Source organism: Amaranthus tricolor, chromosome 11 (genome assembly GCF_026212465.1).
Source record: "Amaranthus tricolor cultivar Red isolate AtriRed21 chromosome 11, ASM2621246v1, whole genome shotgun sequence".
In the NCBI taxonomy this organism is placed as follows: domain Eukaryota; kingdom Viridiplantae; phylum Streptophyta; class Magnoliopsida; order Caryophyllales; family Amaranthaceae; genus Amaranthus; species Amaranthus tricolor.
In genome coordinates, this window is record NC_080057.1 from 21,807,998 (window position 1) to 21,827,579 (window position 19,582).

Here is a 19,582-nt window from a genome sequence, read left to right on the forward strand (position 1 = left end):
GTTCTGTTGTTACTTGTTAGAATAGCCGTTGTTGTTATCTTCATAGTTCGTCCGTTCCTTTTAGGTATCGGAAACTACTTTTTTATCATCACTAATAAGTTTATAACAAGGGTCATCTTGCGTATATTTGACCCTCTCAACCTCGTCCTAAATGAAAGCCATATAATGATACTAGGGCACTGAGTTGGGTACCATAGACAGTCCCCAGAGAAGCAGAGACATCCTTCGGGATCCTTGACGTGTGTTACTTGTGCTGTCATAATCTCATGTAATACTCAATCAAAAACGAGCTAAGGATTAATAAAGAGATCTCTATATCTAGTATCAAACGAGGACAACAATAAGGTAGCTTTATTTTAATATAATTACATTCTAAGTTTCCAATAATTATAAGACAATAATTAAATAACTAATAAGATACTACTACCCATAATTAACAACTACTTTGATAGCTTAACAACTAGTGACAACTAGCGGGTATTTCGATATCTAACAGCTAGCTGATACGGCCTATTCCTTGCACCGAATGAGAATTCTAGACAATTAATGGCAAAAATGGGGATTTAAGTCAAGTTTTGAATAATACTCCCACCTATTCATAGAGAATAAAACATTTTCTTATTAGGCCAATTCACTGAAAATGTCTCATTTCTATTTTTGTCACTCTTTTTTACTCTTTTACCCTTACTACAATATCACACACATAAATATCAATATCTTTTATGGAAAAATAGAGTTTTTCACCCATTTTTAAGTGGTCCCCCACCCCCACCTTTCTTGGTTTGGTGCAAAACCTAAATGTCCCATTCTCTATAAATAAGAGGGAGCATAATTTATCTCGATTAAAATAAGTATATTTTTTTTCAGTTAAAACCCAATTCGTTCACCGTATCTTGTTTTATTATAAAATAGGTTCACACATAAAAATTTCTAAGATCTATTATCTCGAAATGCTAAATGCTAAATAATATAATAATAGAGTAAACCATCGTCATCGAACTTTATCCTCAAACTCTCTACCTCCTCCTCTCAAAAAATGCAAAATAGTTCCAACCATTTTGACGTTTATTCAATTGCAATTGAATTGACTTTTACTTTAAATAAATTTATATGAACAAATTATTAAAGGAGGCGGTTTATAATAGATTACAATGAGATTATATTGATTATGTACATTTAGTCTGTTAAAGTCGTCATTATCAGCATACTCAGTGTAGCCAATTTATAGGAAAAATTATGATCGGGGTCTGAAGAGGAAAAAAAGACGGCAACTCATGCCATAAAGAAGAGTGCGGTTAAAGAGTCCTTCGACTCAAGATAGATCTTCAAAGATAGTGAAACTATCCGGAAGCTTGCAACTTTCAAATACACGATGACCATAACAATAATTAAAACGTAAAAATAAGATGGAAAGACAAGAACGAGTAAAAGAGCGATATGTGAAAGGCAAGAACAAAAAAACTATGATAGGTAATTGGGGTAGAGTCAGTAGTTTGTTAAAGTTTTATAATTTTAAAGTGATCACTTAGAGAAATAAATCATGTTGTCAACTCTACTATTATAATGGTCTTATGTATAAGCCCAAATTAATCCTGATATTTGAGCCGATTGTTTGCGGTTAACAAGAAACAAAAAAATCGATCTTTCATAAAAAAAACAATTTACGGTTTAAATGAAATGACTTCCCGCCGCAGTTAAAAAGATGGGTTCACATTCACATACGAGGAGTGTTGAAAAAAAGTAATCCACGGGTAATTCAACATCTAACAATTGAAAAGAGGTTGACTAACATAAAACTAAATTTCATCGAGTTTGTATACCGTCAACTCTAAAGCCATCCGAAATCGAGCCGAAATTAGGACAAATCCATATAAATATAATAGTCAGAATGCACCTCTGCTTACTGTCTAACTTGTTTACGTAAATAAATATCTGTTTTCCATCAATCTTTCTGCTCAAGCTTATCTTCGATCATCAAGTTTCTCAGAACAAAAAATAATGGAGAAAGCAATCAACAGGCAAAAAATTCTTCTTGATCATCTCCGTCCTCCTTCTTCTTCCAATCACAATTATAAAGCTTTTCTTTCTGTATGTTCTAATAATTTTTCATTTTTCTGGTATTTTTTGGTTTTTTGATCTATTCAATTGGTTTATTTTTTATATTTTGCTTATAGTAGGATTTATTTTTTTGATACGATGATTTCGAGTAATGAATTGTTTTCATTTATATGTTTTTAGGTTATAATTGTCTTTCTTTTTTTTTTTTTGAGCAATAGGTTATAATTGTCTAGTTAGATGTTATTATATTATTTAATCATGGATCATTATGATTGGTTGCGCGAAAATTGATTCTGAATATTTTAGATGGTATGTGGAGCTGAAATTGGATTATTGGTTTTTGTAAGCTTATTTGGTTGAATCAGATTAAATGTCAATGGGGAATTGGGGATCTGCCTGGGTTAAACTTTTTTGATGGAATTGAGACCCATTCAGAAACTTAAATTTTGTGATTTAATCCTTTTATTTGATTACTTCTGTTTTGGATGTGGTGTCAAATGAAGTCTAGAGTGATGTGCTGGCTTTTGGGGACAAAAAATGGTGATTGTGTTGGTGGGTTAGTGTTTTCAGAAAGGAGAATCGATCCCTTCTCATGTATGCAGTTAGTATGAAATTATAGTTGTGTTAGGGATTCAGATGTTTATTGTTTGGTGACGCTAAAAAACGAAGAAAGCTGATACATCCTTATTGATGGGTTATGTAAATGCTTCGATGCTAAAGACAATTAGTTCAAGTTTAATCATGTAGCTTCCGTAGGGTTCTCTGCTAAAGAGGCGCTTGATATCGTTGATACTGGTATTGAGTTTGAGCTTGAGGAATCAATCATCACTTTTCTTTTCCTTTTTAAAGATTTTTTTAAAATACCTTTCTTTAATCTCATTTTTTGAATTATAGGGTATGCTAAAGGAAGGGAAGGGCTAGGTAAGAATCAAACTTTGGACCATAATGTAAAAATGCAATAACGGTTGCGATCAAGGTAAAGAAACGGTGATATAGGGATGTAGTTATCGTAACGACTAAATATCTGTTGAAAACATAAGACATCCCTTGATATGGCCTAAAATGCCTTTTTTTACACCTTTAAAATGCGGAAATCAGTTTGTTTATTTTGAAAACCTTTACAATGCGATGCAATGCGACCTTTGTTTTTACACTATGCTAAGGTTTTTTTTCCGAAAAAATGGTATTTGTTCCAACTAAGACAAGACCTGATTTAAGCAGTATGTTGGAGCTTTCATGATACTTGACAAGTTTAAAGTTAGCAATTAGGCAAATGTCGCTTGTAGGACATCCATAATTGAGTGCTTGCATAGCATTGAAAGCCAAATGACTTGATAAAAGTAGGTAAACTTTGAAAATAATGGTATTTCGGCTTTATTTGCCCACGAAAAAAAATTAAGAATTTATTTAGTTCGGTGTTATTATTGTTCGAGGATCTTATTGGCTTTAGTGTTTCCATTGAGGACTTTGGTATTGATAATACAGTCCTATGTATTAGAGGATCAGTCATGAAAAGCAAGGTCGAATGTTGGCATTTTTTAAAACACGTTTTTGATCTTATTGTATTTTTCACCCTTGATGGCTGCTTTCACCACTTAGTGATATTATCTATTTTCTTTCTATTGTTGGAAATGTGGTGGAAAAAAAGATGCCTTTTTTCTTGAGTGGGGGTGTCCAATTTATCCACAAGTTAGTTGACTACTGTTGGGCAAATCTTGGATTAATTACACTTTTCTTATTCTATGTTTAATGATATGGTCTTATGATTTTCTTGCTCACCTTAGTAGGATTTTTATTTTCCATCGGTTTTTTAGTTCTATTTTGTAGGATTTTAGTTCTTGGTTATAGTAGATTTTGCAATGTTGAAATTTTAAGAAAAATCTAGGGGAATTTTAGGGGTTGGAACCCTCTTAATGTTAATGCACCATTGTTTGACACATATCAGATACATATTTGTTCATGGATTTATTATTATAATCATTATACCTTAATGGGACGAAATGAGAATAAAATGGCTTCACATTATCATCATCATCATACCCATTATATCCAAGCCAATTACTTCCAAGAGTTGTCAGTTCTTTGAATTTCCCAAATGACTTGGAATAGGCGGTTGAGGTCAATGGAATGGTAACTTCTTTTAATTTTTGAGCTGGTAAGTACACTGATCACATGTTCTTTGTGGTCTTACAAGTTTATTTGCGTATTTTTTATTCTTATGTTTCGGAAACTCTAGTTTGTTGCTGCTGCTTATATGTACTTCAAAGGTGCTTTGAAAAGCAAACTCTATTTATCAGAATGAGAATGTATCTTCTTGTAATGCAATCTATGTATGCTTTTAGTGCATGAGGTTGAAGTTTCACTTCTTGGTACTCTCCCTCACATATTCCTTGGTTGTTGTGAATGGTGATCACTATAGGCATCTAATTGTGCAGCTGGGGATTCAGCTGCTTATTACAGAACCAGTGCTTTTGGTGATGATGTTGTCATAGTAGCGTAAGTTGCCAATGTCTGGCTGCCGTAATTTCTCATTTTAATTACGTAGGATATAAAAATTAGTTCATTACTGAGTTACATACTTCTGTTTCTGCAGTGCATACCGTACTCCACTTTGCAAAGCAAAACGAGGTGGTTTTAAGGATACATTTCCTGATGATCTTCTTGCTACAGTTTTGAAAGTATGCTCACGCCTCACGCTTCACAATTTTTGCTAATAAATGACTTAATGAATATTTTTCACAAAGATGGCTTGTAAAAATTGTAAACATGGAGGGGCTTGCGGATATGATATGATGTGTATACAATTGAGTTTTAAAGTGACTTTCAGAATGATTGAACATGCGGACTTTAGAATTATTTGAGTTTGCGTTAGTGGAACAGAAATCATCTCTGCTTTTGCACGTGTCTTTGCTGTTCTCTTGACATCTTAATATTTGTAAGCTCAAACATGACAAGTTCGCTAGTCTTTGCAGTCCACTGACTTTCTCATTTATACGTCTTCTCTCATAATGATCAAATCTGCAAACATATCTTTCCTGTAATTTAATATATTTTTGTTTATGTCCTCTTTTTGTACATTGACTGTAGGCCTTGATAGAGAAAACAAATCTGAATCCTGGTGAAGTTGGGGATATTGTTGTGGGAACTGTCTTGGCCCCAGGCTCTCAGAGAGCCATGGAGTGCAGGAACGCAGCATTTTATGCAGGTTTCCCAGGTTGGTCTCTTCTCTTCTATTCAATGACAAGAATCTCCTGCGGTTTAGATTGGAAAGTGTCCTAGTACTAGAGAAATTATCACAAAGATCTTGTGTGTATTCATGTGTTTCAGTCTTGATACTTAACTTTAGAATAACATTGCTCATTCTTTTTTTCATTTTTGTATCATGGCAATCCTGTCACTAAACAACTTTAGTTTCTTGTATTAATTTCATGGAGCTTAACTGAAGATACTTGTTACGAGGCATACCTATGAACATCTCCCTCCATTCTTACATTATAGACCACCTAACCTTTGAGACGGGTTCTTTTTCTAATTGATTGTTCCACGCTCTGCAAATCTAAAATCTTTAAACCCTTTGCTTCCCTCATCTAACTTTCTTTAACCTTCCCCGTCTTCCTCAAAGAGAATGTTTCTAGACAATCAAGAAATCTTGTTCATGCATCCAATCCCTTCTGACCGGGGATCAAGGCTTTGGGATTGTATTTTTTTGTTGTTATAATACCACTCTTATTTTTAAAATATTCGTAGTTTCTCAACCCAAAAGAAAAAGTTTGTAGTTTCTACCAGTTACTTTAGATTACATTTAATGAGTTAAATTGTGTAGGTGGTGGAAAGTTCGTAGGCGCTTTTATAGTTTATGAGAAACAGGAGAGTAAAGTGATGGGAGTATGGGGCCTTGTGGGAAAAAATGTAATGAGGCAAATATTTAGTAATAACCCTATACAGAAATGGGGAAAACTTTTAGATACAAGTAATGCCACAACATTATTATTATTATGTTTTAAGATTCACTTTAAACATTGAAAAATTGGCATATAATTTTGGGTAGATTAAAATGGACTTTGCCAATACTTAGGCAACTAGGATATATGTACCAATGATTCTTACTAATATTTTTGTCTATTTTTTTACAGAAACCGTTCCTTTAAGAACTGTAAACAGGCAATGTTCTTCAGGACTTCAGGCTGTTGCTGATGTAGCAGCAGCCATTAAGGCTGGATTTTATGATATTGGTAAGGACCAATTCTCAATTTGGTGTTGAATTGCAATTAACAAAACTCAACCCTCTCCAGAATGAAATTAGAGTGAACATTTACGGCTGAGGGATTGGTACTGATTTATGTTTAATCCTACTTTGTACTTTATAGTAATTGTGCTTTCCAATTGCAGGAATTGGTGCTGGATTAGAGTGCATGACAATAAACCAAATGGCGTTTGATGGAACTGTGAATCCCAGAGTAAGATTTATATCCTCTCTATGATGACATATACATGTTTCTCCACCTGCATGTAGCATAGAGAAGTTTCTTTTATAGGCTACGTAGATCTTGATATATTTTCATTGCTGTGGTAGGTAAAAGATTTTGTGAAAGCCCAAGATTGTCTTCTTCCTATGGGTGTGACTTCAGAAAATGTTGCAGAGCGTTTTGGTGTGTCAAGAGAAGAGCAGGATCAAGCAGCCGTAAGTTACATGAAATTCATCTGTCATTTCGAATTGGTGGCTTGGACTTGACTATTGATTCAGTTGAGTTTTGACATGTTAGGTGGAGTCTCACAGGAAGGCTGCTGCTGCCACCGCCGCTGGTAAATTTAAAGATGAAATCATACCAGTACACACAAAGGTATTTTATTCACTAGCTATGTCTTTTGGCCATTTGTGTCTCATTTGTCAATTATGTCACTTGGAATCAGTGACATGTGTCGGGTTCTCACCGCAAGGGTGAGATTAAGAGTTCTCATGAAAATTTTCAATGTTTATGCTCAAAATAAGTTCAAACTTTAAATGCCCACGTCTGAGTATTGAGGATTCTACATGGAGCTAAGGTGAAATGAAGAGTTTGAGTAACATAATCTATTATGTCATGCCGTCAGTGGGTTTGTTGACTTTGAATTGTTTCCACCGTAGATTGTTGATCCTAAAACCGGAGATGAGAAGCCTATTACAGTTACTGTGGATGATGGGATCCGGCCGAACACAACTGTTGCAAACCTGGCGAAATTGAAGCCTGTTTTCAAGAAGAGTGGGACAACTACTGCAGGTATATGGAGATACAGAAATTATTCTAAATTATCTTTGTAGATCAGTTGTTTAAATCATCTTCTTTCTGTTCATGCTGTAGGAAACTCTAGCCAGGTGACGGATGGTGCTGGAGCTGTTCTCCTGATGAAGAGAAGTGTCGCAATGCGTAAAGGGATCCCTATTCTTGGCGTGTTTAGGTATTACTATGATTAAACTTCTAAATATCATATCTTCTGATCTTCTTTTCCTAACTGCTCACTTACGGGTTTGAATTAAAAGATTTGGGTGGGACGAGGGGTATTATTTTCGGTTTTTGGATATCCATTTAGGTGGAAGGAACGGAGGGAAATTGACAATTGCAAGAGTTGAAACGTAAGTAGGTTGCTTTATTGTTCAAGCTTGTTTTAAGCTTGGAATCATCATGAGAGAATAAGGACTTCCTCGTTGATGAGTCTTGTTACTTACATATGTTCTAACTCTCTACAACCTGATGTTATTGGTTTAATCATGGGCATCCTGTTGGCATTGCTGGTGATGGTAGCGAACAGGGAGTCTAAAAACGTCTGAACTTATTATTAAACTCAAAAAGACATTAGCAACTGTAATTGGAGGCATTGGAGCACGACTTATATTTTTCATCCAACTCTTTTCTACTTCGAAGAGATTGTTTAATGAAAAATGGAGGAAATTTCTCTTTGATTCCTTTCCCTGCCACTGTTTTCTGTACTCAATCAAGTTGTTAACCAAATTAGGAAATATAAACACTTTCCTCTCTGATTACCTCCTATCCTTCTTGCCCAACTTTTGTCTCCCTTCCATAGCCCCTTATTTTATCACCCTCGCCCTCCTTGCTTAAGTGGTAAAGTCCTATTCAAACATGTTGGTATCATGACACAACTCGATAAATTCATAATCAAGTATGTGACGGCATTTCATATATTTTGTGGTGGAATTTAAGACTTGGAAGCTTTTCTATACATCTTTTGCTCATTCTTGCATCTAACATGATTGCACTTGTTCAGTATAGCAAAGGATATATTTTCAATTGCTGTTTTCTTTCCTAGCCATCATCGTTTGGAATTAAGGGATTTTTAATAGTTGTTGTTCATGCTTTTGCTTAGTGCTCCTCTTTTTCTTTGGCAATGTCTTTATACTATATCAGATTTAGCAAAACATTTCAAGAGCGATAGGGTAGGTGTAAACTATGATATTAATGCTTGATCAACTAAGAATATCCATGATGCAATATAAATCTTCTCTTTATTTTCTGAGAGTTTGCTGATTTTCTTATTCTGTTCTGAGATTCCTATGGTATTAGATCTTTCTTGATTTTCAAATTTTGTAGCGACATCGAACTTTTGTTTTGTGCAGAACTTTTGCTGCAGTTGGAGTTGACCCTGCTATCATGGGAGTTGGCCCAGCTGTTGCAATCCCAGCTGCTGTCAAATCTGCTGGCTTAGAGCTTGATGACATTGATCTCTTTGAAATTAATGAAGTGAGCATTGAATTTGGCATTTGTGAAGCAAATTATGGTGTTTGTTGGATTTTATCTGTGTTATGCCTCTTTTACATTAGATGTGATTCAGTAAATGATATTCATCTTGATTTTACAGGCATTCGCCTCTCAGTTTGTGTATTGTCAAAAGAAGTTGGATCTCGATCCCGAAAAGATCAATGTAAACGGAGGGGCAATGGCAATAGGTCATCCTCTGGGTGCAACAGGTACTGATGTTATTATATGTTGCTTTGCGACCTTCAACTTCATTCCCACTTTCTCTGCTATGTTTGGTTGATCGTAGAACATTTTGATCTGAATTTTGGTTTCTAGGTGATCATGTTCAAACGTGACTTTTTTGCTTGGTTCCTTGAAGAAAGAAATATTCATTGTTGATGGAGCTAAAAATTTATAGTTTTTTGGTTTCAGATTATATAGACTATAATTAAAAAATGACTTGTAAAATTATTTGCAATTCCAATTCTTATTTATATGTTGGTGATGATTTTCACACCCCAAGGGTTGTTCGAAAAATAACCTCTTTGTATTATAAGGTAAAATTATGTACCTCCAACCCCCTCAAAGGTGAGAGTCACTTGGCATTGGATAATGACATGTTGGTTTTTTGAAGAAAGAAAAAAATAAAGGTAGCAGAAAGGATGGAAATAAATAGGTCAAGGAGGGAAAAGGCAAGGGGTATAGCAGAGGAAGCGGAAATGCGAAGGAAAACATTTTCCCAACTCTTTAGAAACACTTTTCAACTTGAGAAAATGTTTTGCTCGAAAATTAAAGGTTTGATGTGAGTTTGAAATGAACACTGGATTTCCAGGTGTTTTTTTAGAATCACCAAGTAAATTTGTACGTCACAAATCTTTTGAGGCTATTATTTACTGTTTTATAATGTTGGACAACGATCTCAAAGACGTGGGTTCGAAGATCGTTCTGATTGGATGATTAATACTATTTGGAGAGTCATCTCTCGTTCTCTATTCTAATGGAAAGCAATACGTTTCAGACAAAACACTTGAGTGAACAGGTTCTTATAGTAGTTTATGGTTTGTTCTAGGTGCACGTTGTGTTGCTACATTGCTGCACGAGATGAAGCGTCGTGGCAAAGACTGCCGATTTGGGGTTGTATCAATGTGCATAGGTATGGAATCTTGTCCCCATCTCCTTCGTTGTTGATATTAGAAGCCATGCTATTACAAACCAAAACTTACAAGTGTAGTTATTTCATGTACAATCTAATCGAAATTTTCGTACTTCAGGCACTGGCATGGGTGCCGCAGCTGTGTTTGAGAGGGGGGATACTACCGATGAGCTATGCAACGCACGTAAGGTCGAAACGCATGCACACCTCTCCAAAGATGCTAAAATATGATTTGGAATTGCAACATTTGGTGACAAGTCTTCTATGATATAAACATTGCTATCAATTGTGTTCCAAAGTGTATAACCTTACATCCTTTAAACTGTTTTCTTACCATATGATCTACATTAGAATAGAAAGTGGATTATTCGAGTAGTTTCTGCTGCTCAAATGTGGAATGTATTGCAGAAGATTATAGAATTTGATATGTTGAATATTTTTAGATTATCAAAATAAAGGGAAAATACTAAATTTTCCTATTATTCATTCAAATTGAATCCAAAATCCAAAATTGTCTTTTTTTTTTATAGCCAATTTTAAGGGTTTGTTAGCGACCCTCCTTGCTTCTTCCATCGCATTTGGATTGGGTACTAATTAACTAGAGAATGGCTTGGTCGAAGCTTGACTCAAGTCAAGCCATTATTGTGAGTTGTTCTCAACTTGATCCATGGGTGGAAAGTAAATTTTAGGACCACGAGTAAGTAGTATGGACTATGGACTATAGTGTCTCATAGGATTAACAAAACTTGAGTCTTTTTCAATCTTGTTTCACCATAGGGTTTACTTTTGTTTGTTCAGCCAGCCTTGTATGAGACTGTCTCATCATAAAACTGGTCCGTTCAAAAAGCATATTAGTAAAAAAAACATTTAAAAAAACAATGAAATATGAATTCCCACATGCACATGAAGCAGTTTTTTTTTAATAGTTTGGACTAATCTAATTAAATTTTATCTCACGGTGAGACAACCTCAATAGAGAATTAGTGTTGTTTGAAATATGGCTTTCATGGCTTTACAAAATGTAAGTGTTTATAAGTCACAAGGAGGCAACTTACCAAGTTATCTAGAGATTGACTAATTGGCCCATACTACTGGATTTAAACACTAGTCTACATGCCATCATAGTATATTCATATAACTTTGTCTAAACAAGAATGTAAAATTTCTTTTCCTACCATATACCTTTCCCAGGCACAATGATCTAAGGCCACAAATCATAAGACGAAAATAACAGGAGGATCTCCTTCGCGTAACACAAATCGTTGTAAACTTGTAAAGGGTGAACAAGTGGTAACATCCACAAGTTTCTCCTTCCGCCTTCACACATCAATTGCAATTTGCAAAAGAAGTACAGTGTGTAAAAATAATTGAAACTTGTAAATCTATTGTGCACCATAAAGAAACGCGAGTGAAGAAAAACGAGACTTTTGGTATCTGTTTGTATGTATACAAGGGTTTAGATGCTTGGGATGGATTTGGCTCGGATAAATTGCTTGAGGATGGCTTTTTCTTCATCGATTCGCTTCTTCTCTTCAGGGTCTTTGGTGTTGATCTTCCTCTTCTCGTCTAGCATCCACTTGAAAAGTTCCCTTTGTTGCTGCTCTGGGATGGGTTCTTGCACTCGTGTAAGTGGAGTTACAGGCAGGCTCTCGACAATATCACTAGTAGTTGGTGACGGAGTGGGAACGGAAGTGGAAGTGGGAGCCGCATCAGTTGTTTCTTCCTCAAGTACTATATCTTTCTTCTTTGTCCGCATGAGCAGATAAGCTTTAAAACAAAAAGACAACTATTAAGATCGATAGGCAGAATAGCTTGAGGCGAATATAGCAGCACAAACACTTAGAGCAGCATTATTTACGAAAGGCAGGATTAAAATGTCGGAGATACTTAATATCATACCAAGCATTTTTCTGTCTAACACAAACTCAACACACGATTGCTCCCATCACGTTTCATAACCTTTTCAAAACAAGATGCGAGGGGCAGGGAAGTGAGCAAGCTGTTTAGGCATATATTAGAGAGTACATAGCGAAATTATCATCTTTGATTTCATTTGCAGGTCTTGATCAATTATAAAGTTGTGAGGGGCAGGGATGGAAGTGAGCAAGCTGTTATGGGTCTTTTGTTTTCATGTGAAGGTCTTCTCGAGCTGAGGGTCTTATTGGCCGTAACCTCCTTATCTCTTTTGATAAGTGCATAGCCTATCGTCTTCCATCCCTTCCCAGCCCTGTCTCCCTGATCATAACTTTTATGAGCGGGATGTATTGGATGACAACGATGATGATGACGATGACGATGACGATGATGATGATGATAGCAAATTATCAGAAATTGAAGAAAAATCTGCTTGACAAGATCAAGTTATGCAACATCAAGTGGATGCTATCACAAGAATTGGGCTGAGAATTGTTCTCTGCTCTATATTAAACACCTTCTTGCGATTAGAAGTGTTTTGAAAAGTAATTCACATCAAATTCCTTAAATATGGGATGATTCGCAAAAGTTCAAAACGGTAAATGAAGAAAGTTAACTACTCCCCTCCAACTTACAGTAAAATAACAGTCTTGACTTAAAAACTAAACATCAACTTATCAGTGTACTTTATAATCATTGTATCATTTTTTTCTCTAATACATCACTAAATCGTGAGGGAAAATAAATCACAATTTCAATAATTTTATGATTTTAACTACTTATCCGGGAAAAAAAACAAAATGACATACATTAAAATAATCATCATTTCAAAATGAAGGGCAAATATCTTGGAAACAACCCCTCAATGGCTACTAATAGCTAAATCTGTGACCAAATTGCATACTTTTCTGACTGAAAAATAGTGAAAATGTGAGAGTGGAAGTGATGTGTTAAGCTGAAAATGAATAGAGTGGAGCTGAACTAACTGAATTGAACTAAAAGTGCTAAGGTGCTTACAAAATGAAATGGATACCATTGATTAAATTTCGTTTCCAGCTCTAAATTGTTGATACCAAACACACCCCCTAAAGGTGCCTGCAAAACAGCTGGTATAAAAGGCGGCCATCCAGCAAGTGCAGGAACAAGGGTTGAGTTTCTTGTATAAAAAATTAACTTTGTTTAGTTTATGCAAAGAGTTGCAAGAATAATCTAAGGAGGAACATCGTGTTGGGGCAGAGGGACTAAGATAACACAGAAAACTTCAGTCAATTTGCAGAATATGATGAATGGTGTGTCCTTTCAAATTTTGTTTTTGTAGCTTATATACTTCGCCTCTAACTATTACTACAGTAATATTACACTCAGCTTCTGAAATTTAACTCTGTTTTGTGATCCATCACATAGACAATTTTGAACAACGGAAAATATTATCCGAAAAAATTCTCAACCCATATCTTGATTGTCGATAGAAAAGCCAAATCATAACCTGAATGCTCTAATTGCCTTGAAATGGGTAACAACAACAACAATGACAAAACCTTAATTTCAACATTATGGGGTAAAATGGGTCAAAAGAATTTACTTCTTTGGGGCACAAGAAAAGTGAAATTTTTTTATCTATAAACAATGACAGGAGCATGGACTATGGAGGGGTGGAGCGTGAAGGTATCTAGCCTAACCCTTGTGAAAGAATAAAGCAAATTACATCATTTGACAGTTGAAACCCTGAACTCTGTAGATAGCGTGGAGCACATTGCAATTTGAAACTTCTCGTTGTAGGGTCCCAAAACACAACTAGAAAGAGAGGGCGCAACATCACAATCCTCGCTCACTAGTTTTCTATTCCACATCAAAATTATGTAAAGACATACGCAATACGCTGTAAGTTCAAATTTCAAAAGACGGAATATTCAAGAGAAATCAACCGTGCATTCAACAAATATTAGGTGAAATGTTTTTACCGATCCGTCATCCTAAGGCCCTTGGAGTGAAGTGTTTCCCTTGTATTATATATAGATCGGTATTAGCCTATTAGGTATACTTAATCTTATCAATACATAACAAACTCTATTAATCTCAATGCCTCCAGCTCCAACCCAAATCTCTACATACCTATCTAATAACTATAGACCCGAAATCCGCCCGCTATGTCCTTGCTACCCAAAGCAAATTAAATTGTAAAGCAATCACTTTGCAATCACACAATTTCTTCAATGAACCTTCTAAATCTAATCACCAAAAAACATTCTGTAAGCAATTACCCATATTATTATACTAATTTCAAGAGCAAAAAACCCTAAACCAATCCATTTCACAATTTTAGCTTGATCAGCAAAAAATTATCATTTTCATCCAGACTGATCACATCCTCAAAACCCATTTATAAATTGCATCCAAACATTCATTTCACCAAAAAAATATAAAAAACAAAAAAAAAGTCAAACCTAATAATTTCAAATAACACCAAGAGAAACGAACCTCCGACAGCAAGATTGACAGTCAAAACAAGAGGCACCAAGAACTTATATCGCCTCGAAAATGGCTGTTTTGGAACCTCTGGAGGCTGAGAAGCTCCAACATAACCATTTCCCGTTGACGAAGAAGGTGGAGGTGTTACTGTTGATGATGATGGTTGAGCTTCCATAACTTTTGATTGCTTCATCTGGGCTGTTTTCAACGATCAAAATAAAGACACCCAATAAACCAAATTTATTAAAGAACAAACAAGAAGAACAAGTTGATGAATTAGTGGGTATCAATCATTGTCATTTGTGAATGATAATTGGAATTTAGCTGGATTTAGAAATAGTAAATGGGTGGGAAGAAAAGAGTAGATACCTTTCTTGGGTTTATGAACATACAGCTTGGGAGCTTCGCTCATCGTTTTTGGTTGATTGAATTCACTGCTTGCTGCTTAATTTAGCTTTATCTTTCTACTATAAGGTAGAAATGGAGGTTCTTTTCTTGTTGAATACTCTTAGGGGGTATTTGGCAGTGGAAATTACACACTTTGGATGAAATCTTGGGACAAGACTTGGAGTGAGATTTTGAAAATAAATATGAAAATGTTTGCCAAGCTATTACGACGTCAAGAACAATATAAATAACAATGAATAAAATAATGTTTGACAATATAAACAAACAAAAGATACACAAGGATTTAAGGAGGTTCACCCAATGATGGCTACGTCCTTCGTGGTGTGTAGTTTCTGTTTATATTATATGATTATATCAAAAGAGTATAAACAACACTTCTAAATGAAGAATTACAATTGAGAAAGAGATGAAAACAAAAGGCTATGTGTTTGGCTTAAGGGTTGTGTTTGATGTGTTTGATGTGTGAGTATGAGAGCCCTATTTATAGTACTAGATACTAGAATATCAATAGCTCACTTGAATACATAGTTAATATTGAGTAATGAATAATATGAAATAACTCAACTTGAAAGGTCGAAAACTAGCATTCCATGCATGTCAGAACATCCGCTCGACCAAAACAGGGAGTTCGCTTGGTCGAGCGAGAATCAGCAGCATTCTAGAGGATTCTGTCAGACCGCTCGACCTACCAATATGGCTCGCTCGGTCGAGCGGGTAGGTCGAGCGACCTCTCTGATTCCTCTGTCAGAATTCTGATCGAGCTATCATAAATCAAGTCCCTTCTTCTTCTTCATTAATCTTCATTAACACCCATAATTCCTCATGAATACTTTCCACATACTCAAGTCACACATACCATTCATAACAAAATATTTTATGTCCATAAAAATAGATAAAAGAGTTGGATAAAAATTGATTATATTTATAAAATTGTCTTTTATAATTTTTACTTTTTTTTAATTTCATTAAGGACAAAAATAACATTTTATAAATTTTTCAAGTCTCAATTTCAAATATCACTCTCCCTTAGACTTTTTTTGTTTGACTTTTACTTCTCAAGTTTTAACTCATACCCAAATTTTAACATTAGTCAATTTTCATTCTCTCTAAAAAAAAATAAGAAATTTTTTATAATTTCACCATAAAATCTCAATTTTCAACCTCAATCCCCTCTTGCCAAACACACTTACAACACTAAGAAGGTGTTCTCTTCAACTTATTTTTTTGACTTATTACTTATTCTTATTGGAATCAGATCAGATCAGATCAGAACTATTCAGATCAGATCAGACCAGACCAGACCAGACCAGATCAGACCAGACCAGATCAGATCAGATCAGATCAGACCAGACCAGACCAGACCAGACCAGATCAGATCAGATCAGATCAGATCAAGCCATACCATTATTATTATTATTATTATTATTATTATTATTATTATTATTATTATTATATTATTATTATTATTATTATTATTATTATTGTTATAATAATAATAATAATAATAATATTATTATTATTATTATTATTATATTATTATTATTATTATTATATTATTATTATTATTATTATTATTGTTATAATAATAAAAATAATAGTAATATTATTATTATTATTTATTATTATTATTATTATTATTATTATATTATTATTATTATTATTATTATTATTATTATTATTATTATTATTATTATTATATTATTATTATTATTATTATTATATTATTATTATTATTATTGTTATAATAATAAAAATAATAATAATAATATTATTATTATTTATTATTATTATTATTATTATATTATTATTATTATTATTATTATAATTATTATTATTATTATTATTATTATTATTATTATTATTATTATTGTTTTAATAATAATAATAATATTATTATTATTATTATTATTAGTATTATTATTATTATTATTATTATTATTAGAATATTATTATTATTATTATTGTTATAATAATAATAATAATAATAATAATAATAATAATAATAATATTATTATTATTATTATTGTTATATTATTATTATTATTATTATTATTATTAATCATTATAACTATGTAGTATGTAATAATAATAATAATAATAATAATAATAATAATAATAATAATAATAATAATAATGATAATAATAATAATAATAGTATAAATAAATAAATAATAATAATAATAATAATAATAATAATAATACTAACAACAACAACAACAACAACAACAACAACAATAATAACAATAATAATACCTTAACTACTATTATTAATAACAAACTCAATGAAACCAAATCAAATCAGATCAGACTAGACCAAACCAGATCAGACCAGATCAGACCAGATCAGATCAGATCAGATCAGATCAGATCAGACCAGATCAGATCAGATCAGATCAGATCAGACCAGATCAGAAAGATTCAGATCAGATCAGACTGAATCAGACCAGATCAGACCATATCAGATCAGATCAGATCAGACCTTAGTAAATTCAGATCAGATCCAATCAGATCAGACGAAGAGAACATGTCCTAAACCTCCCCTTAAACAAACATCAGTTGGATGGATGCCAAGCCTATCAAGAGTATAACATGGCGTACTGATAGCCATTGTGACTTCAAGTTGACTTGATTAACCAAAATCGATTATAATTCTACTCGGTTAGAAATAATATGTGTATAAAAATTGAGTCAAATAATTAAGATATTTACGCACTCGACACTAAAATTAACTTGAATCAACCTGAATCATTATATTTTACTAGAAACTTACTCAAACATTATTATAATTTTTTGCAAGCAAAAATCTTTAAGTGATAGTCATCCACAAGAGTTTATGTTACATTAGGTAGTTTGCACAAAAAATACATAAGATAATTTTTTGCAAAATTTTTCTAATGCATTAGATAGTTTCATATAACTTTTCTTTATATATATACTTCTTTGGCACAAATCGAGCCAAAACCTATGCTCGACGCCTATCAAGGCACAACATGGCATTTGTTTATTTAGTACGTAAGATTCATGACTATTACAATAATGATGTATTACAAATATGTGTTACAAGATAAATCTAAACTATTTGTAATCCTTTGTATATGGCTTTGAACTCTTGTTGAATCACCAAGGAGACGATTAAGATATGGTTGTGACAATCAATAAATCGTTCGAAAACTTGATATGAGTGGAAGACGTTCATGCACTTTCTTATTGTGATATTTCTCCCACAAATGTGCTTGAGATAATAAATAAAATTCACAATGACAATGAGATACAATCTATACAACAAAATCCTAGCACAAGGAGATTGCAATAGTAAATACAAGTGTTGTAGTGAATTAAGAACTTTGATGATGTTGAGAGTTAATTACTCTCTTAATATTATCTCATGAAAGGAAGAACAAGAATAAGAGTATTTTTAAAAAAGAAATTAGAAATGATATGGAGATGGGATATAATTTCCTTTGGCATGCATCCTCTATTTATAGAGCAATGCATCAAATAACACTTCCTTTTGAAACAAAATTGTTTTACGAAGCAGAGCTTATGAATCAAAGTAATGATTCATCAAAGCAAACCAAAAACAATTAATTTCCAACCAGAAGTCAATTCACCATGAGTGGTGTTTTGATCAAAACAACACTAACAAACAAAATCGGATAAAACGAACAAAAACCGCGAAAGAACATAACAGAACCTGGCAACGAGTCGTCGCCCAAATTTCGAGTCGATGTTTCTTGTAAAATCGAGTTGGCTTTACATTCCGCCAAAATTTGTTACTTCAATAACCAGGCGATGACTAGTCGCCTAGCCCACGACGAGTCGTCGTTTTTCCCTCTGTTTGTGTTTTTGCGTTTTCTCTTTGAGGCATTAATTTGGACTTATATAGCATATTTATTTTAGTCCCATTATTGTACTTAGTATGTAATATATACAAATCTAGGTCTATATACTTTAAATGCTCAACAATGACAAACAATGATCGTGAGGTTATGATAGCCTAAGTAGGTATTTTAACCATTCAAAATAGACATTATTAAAGCTAGAGTGTTTTAATATATAAACATAAATAAGTGTTATTAATACCTTTTTCCAAGCAATCATCTTCTTCATGTAGCATTCTTTGTTCATCATCAAACTAGTCATCACCTATTTAATCGATGAACCTTCATACCGATAAAATTTGCAAATTGAACAAGAAACACTTAATTAAAAACGACATTAAACATATCGAATTTAAGCATCAATCTCTCCATATTTAACTTCTTTGATGATTTCGATTGAATATATAATTTATTTTAATGATTTTTATCCATTTCTATGTAAATTTAGGGTTGAATTGTTAGAAATTCATTAGCGCCCTATCTTTTAAAAAGTTATACTTTGGTTTTAATAGTTTTCATTTTTTAAATTGTCTGAAGTGACATGTAACAATAGGGTATTATGCCAACAAAGTAAGACAATAGTTGGCATATTCAAAACCAATTAAAGACAAATGTTAGATTATTAGAAAAATAATCTAAATGTGAGATTATAAACAATAAACAAGCAAAAATTTAGATTATTAATTTCAAAATTTTCTTTTGTTTATTTATTTAAATATGTATTTGAGTTTTTTTTGTTCATCAAGTTCGATACAAAGTAACTGTTAGCAATCTAAATAGATTTAGTTGTGGGTTGTTGTAGGTTATATGTTTATAGTTAACAGTCTAATTATAGTAACCGTTAATTTTAATGACAAAAATATAGAAAATCTTACAGAACAATCCGATTTTTATAAAAGTAACATTTCACCCTAAATAAACCACTAAAAATTACTTAAGCTGTTCGAACCAGTCTATAATATAACCTA

The 19,582-nt window shown here is 33.1% G+C and overlaps 2 protein-coding genes across 2 annotated transcripts; one reads left to right on the top strand and one right to left on the bottom strand.

Annotated features, from left to right (window-relative positions):
* The first annotated feature begins 1,878 nt into the window (after positions 1–1,878).
* Positions 1,879–10,434, top strand: LOC130827900 (3-ketoacyl-CoA thiolase 2, peroxisomal). Its single transcript, XM_057693795.1, has 14 exons — positions 1,879–2,088; positions 4,478–4,554; positions 4,652–4,736; positions 5,146–5,272; positions 6,192–6,290; positions 6,448–6,515; positions 6,632–6,739; positions 6,822–6,899; positions 7,184–7,316; positions 7,398–7,494; positions 8,669–8,792; positions 8,911–9,019; positions 9,859–9,942; positions 10,061–10,434. The coding sequence occupies exons 1-14, from the start codon at positions 1,999–2,001 to the stop codon at positions 10,171–10,173; spliced, it is 1,392 nt and encodes a 463-aa protein (XP_057549778.1). The 5' UTR covers positions 1,879–1,998; the 3' UTR covers positions 10,174–10,434.
* A 149-nt stretch (positions 10,435–10,583) lies between these two features.
* Positions 10,584–14,901, bottom strand: LOC130827901 (uncharacterized). The gene is made up of 3 exons (XM_057693796.1): positions 14,695–14,901; positions 14,335–14,523; positions 10,584–11,709 (listed from the first exon to the last, which is right to left on the bottom strand). The coding sequence occupies exons 1-3, from the start codon at positions 14,735–14,737 to the stop codon at positions 11,399–11,401; spliced, it is 543 nt and encodes a 180-aa protein (XP_057549779.1). The 5' UTR covers positions 14,738–14,901; the 3' UTR covers positions 10,584–11,398.
* Positions 14,902–19,582: the final 4,681 nt, after the last annotated feature.

Coding starts and splice junctions, on each gene's coding strand:
- LOC130827900 (XM_057693795.1), top strand. CDS start 1,999: ATGGAGAAAGCAATCAACAGGCAAAAAATTCTTCTTGATCATCTCCGT. Junction 2,089..4,477: donor ATTATAAAGCTTTTCTTTCT/GTATGTTCTAAT, acceptor TGATCACTATAG/GCATCTAATTGTGCAGCTGG. Junction 6,291..6,447: donor GGCTGGATTTTATGATATTG/GTAAGGACCAAT, acceptor TTCCAATTGCAG/GAATTGGTGCTGGATTAGAG.
- LOC130827901 (XM_057693796.1), bottom strand. CDS start 14,737: ATGAGCGAAGCTCCCAAGCTGTATGTTCATAAACCCAAGAAAG. Junction 14,524..14,694: donor TGTTCATAAACCCAAGAAAG/GTATCTACTCTT, acceptor CGTTGAAAACAG/CCCAGATGAAGCAATCAAAA. Junction 11,710..14,334: donor TGTCAATCTTGCTGTCGGAG/GTTCGTTTCTCT, acceptor TTTGTTTTAAAG/CTTATCTGCTCATGCGGACA.